We start from the raw sequence: 14,446 nt of genomic DNA, 5'->3' as shown, positions 1-14,446 counted from the left end.
GTAAAGGTCTTCCAAATTTCCAATCTTTTATCATCATCCCTCCAAATGAACAATTATTCACCAATCTAATATTTTTCTATCCTTCACACAAACCCTAATTTAATCGACAAAATTGATCTCCAATTATATTGAAATCTTGAGAAAAATATGATGTTAAGAACTATCAAGAATTGACGGATATCAATGAAAAATCAAACAGATTAATAAGACGACCAAAGCGTTAAGAAGGAAGAAAATTTAAAACTAATATTTGTTGTTATCTTTTTTTAATTTTTATCTAGTCAACTAAACAAATGGCTTAGATTTAATCTTAAATATTAACGGTGCACATTTAAAAATTACAGTGGCTAAAATAATTATTGTGGCCATTCTAAAACTGTCCTATAAGTATATTGCAATCGATTACCAAAAATAAATGAAGAAAATAAATTGTAAGCTTGTATAAATATGCTTATGTGCTTTTATCCTAAGATAATTAGGACACAAATTATATTTTGGATATTAATTAGATAAAATTGTATAAAAATATAATAAAACAACAAAGGTTGGATTTCAAAAAAAATCTGTTGACATGATGTAAATACTCTTAATTTGGTATAAATTACAATTGATTACCAAATAGGCAAATAATAAATGAAGAAAATGCTGGAGCTCGAATGTATAAAATTCATTTGGCTTCGGCTTATGACATTTAGTTCTACAATGCTAGAAAAAAAAAAGGTGAAACTTGTAAGTGTGTGGCTTGTAAATATGGATCGTGTCAAATATCGAAAGCCAAACTTCTAGAATGAAAAAATATGCACAATTGTACATACAAAGATCAACAAGGGAAGTCGACGAGTTCACTTCAGTTCAGCAGCTCTTTGTTGCAGTTACTGTATCGGAATCATAGCCTTGTAACTTAGCATACCGGCTTTTGTTCTTCTTATGCAAATCGGTACTAGCCTTACGTGGTGCAAGTTGAGTCTTTTTACCATGCCTGTAATAAGAAATCACATCAGTCAGTCCCTTAGCAATCTTGCACTATGGAAGGTTGCATAATCACACAACTCGTCTCAAATCTGAATTATTTCACCACTAAACGCGTTCACAACATTCACTACATTTTTTTTTCCTTCTAGGGAACACAGGGATGAGGAATCTGAAATCATAGTTCTGTAGCAGGCATTCAGAAGAAGATTTTGCTGAGTTTCGAGCTTATTGAGACCAGCTAACTCAAAAAGGCAGGAAAGGTAAAAAAAAAAAAAAAAAAATTAAGTTGTGCATCAAGATCTTGGATTATATAATTAGGCTAAGTATCATACAGTATCCAATATGTGGAAATATAGTCATGTGTAAAGAAACTGGTAAAGAAACTGTGCGACTGTTGATTCAGAAAAACTGTAAATCAGATGTGCACCAGTAGCAGAGGTTGAAAATGATTTTAAATAATATTTATCACTACTTCAGAAATTGTGAAATTTTCCGGATATCCTAAAATATTATGTGACTATTTGTTCCCAATGGAGAAAGTACTTCACAAATTTAGTGGCATGTTTAGTCTATTTGTTCACTTACATTCGATTCTTCTTTTTGTCTTTCGATGTTCTGACTGAATTTTCCAAACCTTCCATTTCTACACCATGTAACTCTGCCACATTGTTTGAAGATTCACTTCTTCTGAAATTCCCTGAAGTTTCGGAGTTTAGAAAGTCACTGCGACAGCTTTCTGCACTGAGCCGTGAACAAGAGAATGTAGCTGAACGCGAGTATCTAAAAGGATGTGCTGAATTCCCCACACTTCTGGATAGCCCATGAGTTACATGGTCTGATGTATTTGCTTCTTTCATGAAATTAATATGCTTATTGATGGACTCTAATGAAGCAGCCGTTTCCTGAAATGGCAATGCAACAGTAAAACATAAAATAACTCATTCATATATACATCAGAAAATCACACATATAAATGGATGATATATAACCTGTGTTGTTTCAATAAGACTCTTTTCCAACTTATTCATCGATGCCTTCTCAGTATCTGAACTCATGGGATCATCGTCTTCAATTAAAGCTCGGGTTAGGTCAGGATCACCTGTGAGTAAGTCTTCAAAGTTGCGGAATGTTATATCAACTTCTGGCATGTTGAAGTCATCAATGGATCCGAGTTCTTGACACATTCCAAGATCTTGCAAATTTTGCGACCAAAACTGCAGTGCCACATCCAAATATTCTTTGAGAATGTAAACCAGATTTTGCAAAAGCTATCAGGATCTACAAACCTGATCGTTGTCTACCGGACTTTTATTGTGCTGCCAAAAGGGGTCTGCTACAGATGAAGATATATCTAGCTGAGAAATAGGCGAAGGAAAATGTTCTCCGTTTAGTACTTGATTTGATTTGTCTAAGCTCTGAAGCTCATTAGTGATTTTATTGAATTCCTTGGATTGTTGTTTGAGTCTTTCATTGAGCAATGTTCCTGAATTACTGTGCATCGAGGAGGATGTGACATACTCTCCATTGTGTCGCAGTGATGTTGTCTGATTATCTCCTTCAGTAAGCTGAAGGCTTTTCAACTCGAGTAGCTGATGCAGGATTAAGCCATTGTGCTGCTTGTGTTGATTATTGCTGAGTTTCTGCATAGCAAATAATCAAATATAAGTATTGATCCAATTCATAGAACTTATGTTTTGCACTTGATCATTCCAGAGTTTCCATGAGTTTTGATGACCTGAACTGTTGTTGACGCATAAGTTAGCATTAGCATACAATGGGAATTCCCTTGTAATGTATGTCAGACGGCCTACAATGCTACAATGGAATAAGTTATACCAAGTTTTGCGACTAATAATAATAATGGACTCCAGAATCCTTGAATTTCACTAATCAAATGTATCAGACTCTCAGAATAAAAATAGGAATAAAAACAGAATCATCTGTACTGCAGGGGAGGGAGTTTCTAACAAACTCATATCAATGACTGACATGGGATTTAATCAAAAAGCCATTGTTACAAAATGGAGGTAAGCAGGAGAAGATAAGGCTGTGAATTAGTCCATATTCAGTTACAACATCAGCTGAAATAACAGAAAATTTCAGGTTACCTTATGCTGTTGGCTGCAAGAACCTCGTTCAGTATCTAAACTAGCAGTAGAAGTTGCAGACTCTCCTGTCGAAAACTGATGGAGATCATTGATATCAAAGCCCCATAATTCTGCAAACTGCTTCACTGAAGGACATCCAGTAAAACTGCCGATCATCAGCTTCTTATGGTGAGCGAAACACTTGTGCAGGAACGAATCACATTCCTGACATAGCAGCATCAGATGGTCTAAGCATCGAACACTGGACTGATTTTCTTTGCAAGAATCACACAGAAGACTCCTTGAGTGACGACCAAAGAGTGCATTAGCTGAATGCACCTTAGCATCACAGGAGAGGCAGAGTAGTGCTGCATCTGCTTCGCAGTATACAACTGGCCCTGGCGCTCCACAAAATTCACATGTTTTTTCCATTTTCGAGTCCCTTTATTCATTGGCTGCAAACTATATAGATTGTCAAACCTTAAATTGTATTCCTTTGTCCACAATTAATAGTCACATTATCCCAAATGACAAATTTAACATTAGCTTTAGTATCTAAAACAAGACTTATTTCGTACAAGACTTATTTCATTTGAATTTCAGTTTGATTTAGTTTGGTTATATTCGTCCAATTTGAACCAATGAACAACTCAAGTTTCAAACTTACTATCTACTTTCATCCAAAGTTGATTGTCAATACAAATTAAGCTTCATAGGTTAATAAACTCAAACATTTTGAACATTTTTAACAAACTAAAACTACTTATATGATTGCACAGTTTCTCTTAAAAAACAACTTATTAATTATCTATTATGTCAACTGTAATATTTTAAATGAAAATAAACATAAGCCAAAACTAATAGAGGGAATAAATAAATCTCCTATCCCTGTTTTCATAATATAAAATAATTTGCATTAGGACAGTCTATTTATGTCATCTTAATCATTTTAATTATTATAAGAGTAACTTCTTTTTAGGGTGAACTCAAATTCAACTTAAAACCCACTAGTTTCTAAACTTGTTTTGGTTAGATCTCCTAATGATCCATTCAACACTACAATAAAACATGTACAAAATTCAATCTCGAGACTTGGGTACTAATATTCATTACTTTTGTACTCGCATGTTGTTCATAACCGCGATCCAAATCAAAATAAATTTCGAGTATTAATAAAAAAAAAAATCTTCGAATTTACAAATTAAACTTCATCTTATGCTATTAAATATGAATCACAATGAATCATATGATGAAAAATTTAAGAAAAAAAATACGGAGTAATAATCATGTTATAGAAACATACTTTAAGAAAAATCCAACCTGAGAGTGAAGAAGAATCTTGATAAAATCTAACAAAGATTTGAGTGTTGTACTTCTGCCATTGAAACAGTCAAGTCATCAGTCAAGGTGATTTATCAGCAAACAAGAAACTTTTTTTTTTTTTTTTTTTTTTTTTTGATATTTTGGAAAATATAAATAAAAATTAAGGGGTGTGTTTGGTTTGGTGAGTCCACTTTTTTATCTAAAATCTATCCCTTTTTTGCAACTTTTTAGGGTGATGTGGAATGGGAGTTATGGGCAAGAGCCATGCCGACGTGGGTCGACCCACTTGGCAAATGTGGGTCCCATTTTACGTTATCCTGTTTTATTGGAAAACCTTTTCATGTCATCCAAAAGTTTACTGCCTTAACCAATCACGTTGTCCCATCTTTCCACGTTTGTTCATTACTAGTCAAAATTTTGCATTTTTTGGAAATTTGATGGCGTTTGTAATAAGCACTATTTTAGTTGGGCACTAGAAGCATTGTCAAATCGGGCTTAGGTTCGGGTTGTTATTGATGGGTTAGGTCATAGAAGCATTGTCAAATCAGGTCGAATCAGTTAATGTTGGATAGGATCACACTGAATTTGATTAAACTCGAATCAGTTTTGGCATTTCTAAAACACATACTATGTGTTACTCCTTATTGTTTAGGATTGCCATTTTTCCACGCCCATATACAATTTTACAAAAATCATGTAGAAAAAGCTTTATTCATCATTTTAGAAAAAAAAAGTTTGTGAAAAGCACTTTGCTATACCTAGAAATTTTAGGAACATGGCAACAAGTTTTTACTAGAATAATGTGAACAAAATTTGTTCGTTCCGTACAGCTCGAAATTATAAGGTTTGCACTTCATCCATCGGACCAGAAAAACTATTAAACCTAAGCATCTACAGTTAGGGAAGAAAAACTTCAGCTGATCAACAATTCCTGGCAATATATAAGAGTGCAGTGAAACTCACACAAGCACAAAATCAGTAATTATACAGATGGAGCAGATTTTCTGCAAGTGAATCATATGTGCAGGACAAGAGAAATACAGTTAAGCAAAATATTTCCAAAAATAGAAAGGAAAAAGAAAAACTTTTTTTTTTTTTTATTCCACTACTTTGCTTTGCAAATTCCTCTACTGATTAAAGCACCAAGCGGATGCCAAACTTGGTAGTTTACTGTTTACCACAAAACATGAACGGAAATTCATAAAATAGGGAAAAAAAAAAAAAAAAAAAAAAAAAAAAATCATATCTTGTCAGCTTGACTTCACATGCACTTCAATAAGATCATCATCCTCCATCCCAAGGGTCTGAGGCGTTGATGCTGGATCAATTTTGTCGCCATCAAAAGTAAATACTAGGTTATGTACATCAGTCTTCACCTTCTGCGCATACTTTGTGAACAGCTGCTCAAATTTCTCATCCTATACCAAGGCAAAAGATAAACAAGTATTAATGGCTGGAAAATCGTAAAGATGGCAAAGTAAAGCAAACAAATATCCTGAAGTAGTCCACATTGTCCTAAACCTTGTAAATTAAGAATATTTAATGATTTCAAAATGGTACACTTTCTATAACTCTGTGGCCTTAGGTCCCCAATCCCCTGGTGTCTAATCTGTATTTCTCACTCCTTGAAATTGAAATTTAACATGAAGCTGCAGCTATTTAGCTATTATTATCTATTAATCTCTCAGCTTCATAGATTTACTTCTTCAGCAGATGTAGCTTGATATTAAGTTACACAGAGTACTGCATCTTAAAAAGGCAGAATTTAAACAGTTTAAAGGAACCCATCATACTCCAAGGTATAATATATATATATATATATATATATATATATATATATATATATATATATATATATATATATATATATATATATATATATGTATGTATGTATGTATGTATATATACACAAATCCAACAGAATGCCAGCCTTGCCAGGAATATGTTTTGTTTATTAAAGAGCATAAAGAACCAGTAATAAATTCATTATCAGACAAAAAAATAAAATATTCCACCCTGTTAATTGTCATTAGAAATTAGCAGTCTACAAGAGATGGCATCATCAACAGCCATTCGTCACCTATGTGGGCTGTCTCTTTCTGAAATCTGAATTGTTCAAGGTCTTCAACCTATTTGACCTACATTGCCTTTTAATTAATCTATTGATCTCATACAAGACAGAAATTAGAGAGCTATAGAAAAAATGACTGAGGCTTTCAATGACTGAAATTAGCCTTTTGGATGGCATAAAATGTAGTCCAGACACATGCAAAGACTCTTAAACCCCACAGAAATAACAGTGAGCAGCATCACTCTTCAACAAAGCTTTCCTAGAAGTCTCAAGCTCTCAGCCAGCAACTAGACAAATCGTACTGATATCACTTGGTATCGCATGATAAAAGTCACCATTGAGCAGCAGTTATAGGCAAGTACCTTACCAACTACTTATGCCTTGTTTTATTTACTTTATTTCCCCTTATTTCTATGGGATAAAAAACTCAGCCATTCGAATGGCCATTATGTGACAAATGTGGATTTTCCGTTCCGCAAACTCCTTAACATGACGCTGCAATAAATATCACGTCTTTTCGTCATCCATTACATAAAGGTTACTCTTGCTGTGATAGAACATGTATTTTACTCATTACATCCATTTTATATTTAAGTTACAATGAATATTAGTAAGGAAAATTTGTCAAAAAAAACCTTTTAAAAACACTATTTTAAAAAAAACAACCTTTTAAAAGTTTTTTTGCAAAAGAAAACCTTATTGTTAAATTTTTTTGTTGAATACAACCTAGTATTACTTTTTTACTCAATTAACTTCTAAATTTTTCTAATTACCCTTTAACTCTCACTTATCCATTTGATGATTAAATTAATTTCAAAATTAAAAAAAAAATACCACCACCCCCTACCTTTCACCCTTCCCCTAGCAGCAGCCCCCTCCCCTAAATGAGCCACCACATAGGACCCTCTACCCACAGCGACCCACCTCCATCGCCAAGTGGACCCCTTTCCCAGTTTCCCCTTTATCGTCACTGCGACTACACACCGATAACAGTCCTCGGCAAACTCTACACACCGGTGTTCAATTTCATTTTCATCAAAAACACAAAATTTCATTGGTGTTTTCGAAGCAAAGTATTTTCATGATTTCTATAATTGTTGAATTAATTATTAGTTTGCTAATATTATGAGGGTTTGAACCTTTGAATTAAAGAAGAACATTTTTTTGCGACATGGGTGTTATAAATAATCTCAATTACCCTTTAATATTACTCCAACCTATATCGAAATCTACAGCGTGGGAACAAGGGAAAACTAGTTTTCCAACTTACCTTGATTTTTCTTATGTGACCCCCTAAAACTAGAATTTTATGTGATATCATTTACAGAACTACGATATTGAACATTGAAGCTGCGCTAGCTGATTAGTAATAGGAAAGGGGTTAGTAATGGGTAAAGGAGAAATTGGGAAAAGGAAGGGGTTGACTCGGTGGTGGGCAGCTGGGGGACGCCTGCTGCCAGGGAGGAGGAAAGGAAGGGGTGGCGTCGTGGCAAGTTGGTGCCTTGGTGGTGGTTTATTTTTTTAATTTATAAATTAATTTAATTATTATATAGTTATTAAGTGATATTTAGAAGAAATTAGAGGTTAATTAGATGAATTAGATATACTAGGTTGTCTTCAGCAAAGAAAATTTACAATGAGGTTTTCTTTTGCAAAAAAACTTTTAAAAGGTTGTTTTTCACAAATTGATGCTTTTAAAAGGTTTTTTTTAACAAATTTTTCTATTAGTAATTAGTTAGTTAGTTATTAAATCGTGATATTTATAGTAAAGTTTGGTTATATTTTGTTAAAGGAATGTTTTTTAAACAAGGTTTAAACTCATCAATGTAATTTTTTTTTTTTTCTTTGAAAATATTCACAACGCAGCTGCATTTTGTTCTTATATCCGTTACAAGCCGTTTCCACAACAATGTGACAGTTATCGTGGTCACTACTGCAACCACAATTCAGACTATGCTTCTTTCAGGAAAAAGTTCAAATAGGGTAAATGAGTTCAGATATTACACATTGAATTAACAAGTCTTGATAAAGGTTAAAAAGGGTTGCCCAAGTCCAATATACAACTAAGGATACATTAAGGTTAAAAAAGGGTTACCCATAATTTACAACTAAGAATGTATTCCATTCACCAGATTTTTACTCAAATTAAATGAACTTTATATAACTTATTTTAACCTACCTACACTTATCTGAGCTTATCCTTATTAGAACTTATTTTTAGTTGTGAATAAAATTGGGTAGCCGTTATAAACCCTTACTTGAACTAATTTTTTCCTGAACAATTAGGACCTCAAACCATACCAGTGTAGTAAGCGTAGCCAGCTGTGCATAATCTAACATTAATTGACAAACAGTACAACTAGCAGCATAAAGTGACCGGTATATTGACTGGTTTACAGCTACATTGGTGCTAACATAACATCATTATCAAGCCACACTAGGCCACAGAAAATCCATAAAAACCAGGAACATTACAAATTACAGAAAAGTTCCTATATAACCAGCGTTACTATTCCTTAAGCCAAACTTCTGATTAGTGACTACTAAAAGTGAAAGCAAAGTTTCAAACAAAATCCAAATAATAAGAAACTCTAATTGAAAAGTATTAATTTATAACTGAAACAGTAGGTGACGCAACATATTAAGATAATTGATGAATTGCATGCAGTCTTATGTCAAATAATCAAAGGTAATAAAATGTACCGCAAATATTCGATATTGTTTAGATCCAGCCTTATCTTGCATAGATATGACTATCTTCGTTCGATCAGCCGCAGCTGCGGGCTTTGGTGCTTCCTCGGCAGTTTTCTCTTCAACAGAGTGAGATAAAGAGGGAAATGGTTCATCAGCAGCTTGTAAAGCTTGTCCAGTTGACTGGAGAAATGACGCGCACTCCTGCTTTTTTAACCTGCCATGGAAATAGAATCCCACATAAGATTTTCTTCTTTTAAAAAATAAAAACAAAATAAGCCCCTGTCATAAAACATAAAGACAGGAAAATTAGATGACCCAATCCTTAAGGGCACCCTAAGTTGGATACTACAAATAAAAGAGAAATCTATCGGAGAAAAGAGAACACCGCTTCATGGCGACTGTTGAGCAGATTATAATAACCAGAGCTCATTGTTTGAATTGAAAGAAATGGAGGGACAGAGAGGGATGGAGTATCTTTCATTTGTATAGCAAATGAGGAAGGAAGGGAATTGGAGGTGAGAGATATGGAGGGATTAAAATGTAAGAAATTAATCTCTCCAACAATGGAGAGATTTTAAAGGAAAACTCATCATTCTTCTTTCCCCTCCCCTCCCCTTCCCTCCCCTTCTTTTCATTCCCCTTTCACTATCCAAACAGTGTAAATTATCTTGCTTTAAGATACTCTCTTCCAATTTCAAGCAATCCTATGTTTGTCTCACTTGTCGAAGATATGCACCTAAAGAAAATCCACAATCCACACTAAATGGAACTACAATCAGTCAAAGATATGAAAAAGAGGAAGAGGCAACTAAAGCTAGGAGTAGACAAATTATTTGATATACAAGCCTCTTAAAGATACTATTGATACTGCTACACGCCTACACTGAAGTACCCTACCCAAGCAACATAGGCTAATAAACCCCAAAAAAAAAAAAAAAAAAAAAAAAAAAAAAAAAAAAAGAAGAGAGAGAGAGAGAGAGAAAAAGAACAACTGCATATCGATACAATAACACAGCCACAGCCTAGTTGAAGCAAATTTTGCATATTAATTTCAAAACAAGACTTCAAGTGTATAAAGGATACATACTCAAATTTGATGATAAGATAAACACATCTAAAACAAACAAACATATCCTGAATTTTACAACGTAACCTTGAGAGTCTAACACCAATTACACGTGCCTACTGATTACAATCAGCTCATTCTCTAAATTCATTTATCGCTTGCAAATCCAAGTCCAAAATATCCTTCAAAAATAAATTTGGTACCAGAATGGCATATTTTTGTTCATCCATAGCTTTGAGACTCTTTAGAGACGAAGAATAAAAATAATTGGAGACAAAGCTTGCTCAGACTTAGTAGTCCTTAGTTGTGCATAGAGAGTTACATTTCCCAATCACCACAACAAATAACAACATCAAAGCCTTAGTCACAAAAGAAAGTTACGTTTCAAGTATATTTCCAAATCTCAAGGAGTTTCAATAGCTAGAAAATGCTGAAAAATCTTTTGTTGACTGCAGTCCATTCACCTAGTATTACACTAGCAGCTTAACCCATTTTGTTCCTTTATTTTTGTATACCAAACAACTCCTTGGATGGCATAACATATACAAAATTACATATCACATCTACACATGTTCCATTCATTAAGCCAAAGAACATGATGCTACATAGAATAAGGGTGTAAATTACACTGCCTTCCCACCAGACACAAAAGCTTTCATTAAACCCTTTGATTCAAATGCATTGATTGCATTCTGCTTCACAAATTATAAGCGACATAGAAATTTTGTTGAAGACCATGTACATTAGCACATATATAGAGATTAATTAACTAACATACAACATATTATATTGCCAAGGAAAATGACGAGTAATATCAAGTCAATTGAACGCACCCTTAAAACAATCAAACAGGGTTAGCAAAAGTTAAACCCTTAAGACGACGTGTTACTAAATAGTCTAGGATTCTTAGTCAGACCACTGACAATAACTAGAAACCATCCATAACCACTTCAAACATGATACAGAATCCCCTAAAAACACTATCAAATAAAAAATAAAAATTAAGCATGAGCAAATAATTGAACTGAAGGAAAAAATATTACAATTTTTACCTCAATTGCTTAATGGTGGAATCTTCAAAAATCTTTGAAGGAGCTACATTCTTTGGAGGCGGCGGCAACAAATTCTCCTTTTCCTCATCTTCATCCTCGCAATTAATTACTTGAACTGATTTTCCTTTATCACTATTGTTCTCTTCCTTGTTTTTCAACAATACCCACAAAAATTTACAATTAAATAAGCAACCCCAATTAAAATTAAAGCTCAAAGTACCAAAAAATTATTTAAAAAAAAAAAAGAAAGAAAGAAAAAAAAAATACCCCATTAGTGGAAGTCTTTCTCCGCTTCGGCGAAGAATCTGAATCAGAATCATCTGTTCAAAAAAAATATATATTAAAAAATAATTAAGGAAATATAATGAAGGAGGAAGAGAGAGAATGAGGGTCAGAAACCTTCAAGGTTGACGAAAGTAACGGGTTGAACTCGGCGATAATCAAACAATGGTTCAAGCTCTTCATATGAATCCCCCTTTTCATATGATTAATCAAACATCAAATTGAAATCGAATTCAAAATTAAATTGAGAATAATCAAATATCAAATTGAAATCGAATTCAAAACAAGAGATTTTGTGAATAAAATTGCTTACCATATTAGGGTAAAAATCTAGGTCTGGGGTTTTTGGAATTGGAGTTGAGTATGAGTGTATGAGTTTAAAGTCCGAAACTAAAATACGCAAGTGCGCAACCCTTTCATCCTACGTCATATAACACTTGATTTTTAAATTTGTTTTCAATTTATGAATGGAGAGTTTTGAAATTTGAAACAACATTTAAAGATTAAAAAAGGAAATTTTGTCAAATAACATCTATTGAAACCAAATTGTTTAGAAAAAACACCTTATAAAATTTTTCTTGTTAAAACAACCTAATACCAAAATTTTTTCGGGAAATTTTCTTTGGTAACCATAAACTTTTATTTTTTCTCAGTGATAAATCCTAAAACTTTTGATTATCAATGGTAATCATAAACTAATATGACTAAGCTAATGGTATCATTAATATAAATAGAAAACATCACTAAACAATTAACCAGGGTTAATCTTGGGTAAGTAACAATAAATTTACATTAATACCCTTCAAATTATTTTAAAAATAAAAAGGAAACAAAAATATCCTAACCCCGAGCTCCCCAGCCAACCACCAGCCCCCCTCTCCTTGGCAGCGCCAGCTCGGCCTAATTCCAAAACGAGCACGCCCTCCCCTGTTCCCGACCCACCCTTTCTCTCCTCTCATCACCACCAAAACCGTTTCTCAAGGACGCCGGAATTAGCCATCCTCCCTTGCCGGAATCAGCCACCTTCCCCCATTCCCTAATTCCTTCTCCTTCTCCGATCTTTGGTTGAAATTTTTAGGGTTTTTGGTGATTTTATTGGGATCGAATGGACGCCACCGGGGGAGGAGGTGGCTGGTGTCTGGATGCCCTTCCCTTTTTTCAACATCCACACTAAATGCGCCACCGCATTTCCGTCCAACATCGCCTCTCCTCCACACTCGCCGCTAATTGATACAACACTAGGAGCACTCTCCCGGCGCTCGACCTTAACAAGCAGTTTAATAATGGCGGTGGTGGCTGGAAAGAGAGGTGCAACAGGGAGGAGGAAAGAGAAAGGAAGATAAAGAATTGGTTAGAAGTAAGGGTATTTATGTCCTTTTGCAATCCAATAGCTAAACTATGGTAAAGGAATTAACAAATTTTTTAACTTAAGTTACCATTAGCTTAATAATATTAATTTGTGATTACCATTGATAATCAAAAGTTTCAAGCTTTACCACTAAGAAAAAAAAAAAAAAAGTTCGTGATTACTAGAGAGAATTTCTCTAATTTTTTTTGCGAAAACACACTTTTGGACGGTTTTAGGGGGATTGACTCGGTTTCCCAGCGTTGACCATCACGTGAAGGTCACGTGCCGACACCCTTCCTTTCTTTTTCCCCCTTTTTTTTCCAAATACTTTCTTTCTCCTCAAGACCACCAAGCCACAACCTAGCCACCGACACCACCACCCACCAACCTAGCCACCATCACCAGCCACCCAAATAATTCTAAACCCACCACGTTCATCATACATTACCCTCAAAAACCACTAGACCCACCATGAAAACTACCTTAAAAAAACCCTAAGCATCATCCCTAACCACCTCATAAACAACCTCAAACAGCTTGACAAAAGCCCTTAACACCCTAAAACAAAATAATAGGGATAGAAGAGGGTTGGTAGTGGTTGTTCCCCCTTTCATACCTCCAATTGAAAACCTAAACAAAGGTAAATAAAAAAACGACAAAATTAACAATCAATTTCCTTAATTTTAACAACTTACTTGCCTCAAAATTAGGCTACTTAAGGTTCTTTGCAGCAATTTGAGAAAAAAAATTGAGTTTACCCCTTCAATTGATAGATTTTGAAGGTTCGTTGCTAAGAAGAAAAAAGGAGAGGGAAAGTCTAATTAGAGGGGAAAGGGGAAAAATGAAGGGGTTTTTTCAAGTGGCTAGTGATGGCGGCTAGGTTGGTGGGTGGTGGTGTCGGCGGTTGGGTTGGCTAGGCGGTGGTGTCAGCGGCTAGGTTGTGGTTTGGTGGTTTTGAGGAGAGAGAAAGTAATTGGAGATAAAAGGAAGAAAAAGAAAGAAATCGTGTCGGCACGTGACCTAATGGTCAACGCCGGAAAACTGAGTCAATCCCCCTAAAACTACCCTAAGGTGTGGTCTCGCAAAAAAACTCTAATTTTAGGTGTGTTTTAACAAAAAAAAATTTATAAGGTGTTTTTTCACAATAAAAGGGTTATAAAAGGTGTTATTTGACAAATTTTCCATCAAAAAAAAAAAAACAAAAGCTAATAAATGTTACATTATATGAGATTATTAAAGACTTGTTTAGTTAACCTTATTTTTTCTTATCTAAACTTATTTATTTTGCTTATTTGAACTAATCTAATTTGGTCTTATCTGATTATCTAATTTGACCAAAATTTGACCTTAATAGAGGTGATCAATGGGCGGCCGGGTCGAGTCAAGGGAAAAAAAATCCAACCCATTCCTCAGGCCGGGCCAAGCTTCGGTCCAAAATATATGTGCCCATCCCCGCTCAGACTAGTCGGGCTGGGCCAAAAAAAAATAAACAAAAATTGCATAAAACTAATTTTCCAAGCCCGCCAAAAAAATTTAAAAATTGGGCCTGGA

The 14,446-nt window shown here is 34.4% G+C and overlaps 2 protein-coding genes across 5 annotated transcripts; both read right to left on the bottom strand.

Annotated features, from left to right (window-relative positions):
- Positions 1-590: 590 nt before the first annotated feature.
- Positions 591-4,590, bottom strand: LOC145601667 (putative zinc finger protein At1g68190). Of its 4 annotated transcripts, none has more exons than XM_081657722.1 (6): positions 4,380-4,590; positions 3,081-3,514; positions 2,274-2,612; positions 1,962-2,186; positions 1,558-1,874; positions 591-979 (listed from the first exon to the last, which is right to left on the bottom strand). In XM_081657722.1, exons 2-6 carry the CDS (start codon positions 3,489-3,491, stop codon positions 853-855), a joined length of 1,419 nt encoding a protein of 472 aa, XP_081513848.1. In that variant the 5' UTR covers positions 3,492-3,514; positions 4,380-4,590; the 3' UTR covers positions 591-852. The 4 variants fall into 4 exon arrangements, with proteins under 4 accessions (XP_081513848.1, XP_081513847.1, XP_081513846.1 ...); XM_081657721.1 differs by having other exon boundaries at positions 2,259-2,612; positions 3,081-3,521; positions 4,363-4,587; XM_081657720.1 differs by having other exon boundaries at positions 2,259-2,612; positions 3,081-3,521; positions 4,380-4,587.
- Positions 4,591-5,387: 797 nt separating this feature from the next.
- On the bottom strand, positions 5,388-11,989 carry LOC145602677 (uncharacterized). Its single transcript, XM_081658841.1, has 6 exons — positions 11,861-11,989; positions 11,665-11,740; positions 11,533-11,585; positions 11,266-11,411; positions 9,157-9,361; positions 5,388-5,800 (listed from the first exon to the last, which is right to left on the bottom strand). Exons 1-6 carry the CDS (start codon positions 11,861-11,863, stop codon positions 5,633-5,635), a joined length of 651 nt encoding a protein of 216 aa, XP_081514967.1. The 5' UTR covers positions 11,864-11,989; the 3' UTR covers positions 5,388-5,632.
- Between the last annotated feature and the right edge of the window lie 2,457 nt (positions 11,990-14,446).

Source organism: Chenopodium album, chromosome 21 (genome assembly GCF_948465745.1).
Source record: "Chenopodium album chromosome 21, dcCheAlbu1.1, whole genome shotgun sequence".
Taxonomy (NCBI): Eukaryota; Viridiplantae; Streptophyta; class Magnoliopsida; order Caryophyllales; family Amaranthaceae; genus Chenopodium; species Chenopodium album.
This window is presented reverse-complemented; position numbering and strand designations above follow the sequence as displayed.

Coding starts and splice junctions, on each gene's coding strand:
- LOC145602677 (XM_081658841.1), bottom strand. Junction 9,362..11,265: donor TCCACCATTAAGCAATTGAG/GTAAAAATTGTA, acceptor TTTCCATGGCAG/GTTAAAAAAGCAGGAGTGCG. Junction 5,801..9,156: donor AACAATATCGAATATTTGCG/GTACATTTTATT, acceptor GCCTTGGTATAG/GATGAGAAATTTGAGCAGCT.
- LOC145601667 (XM_081657721.1), bottom strand. CDS start 3,491: ATGGAAAAAACATGTGAATTTTGTGGAGCGCCAGGGCCAGTTGTATAC. Junction 2,187..2,258: donor GTCCGGTAGACAACGATCAG/GTTTGTAGATCC, acceptor GTGGCACTGCAG/TTTTGGTCGCAAAATTTGCA. Junction 1,875..1,961: donor GTCTTATTGAAACAACACAG/GTTATATATCAT, acceptor TTGCCATTTCAG/GAAACGGCTGCTTCATTAGA.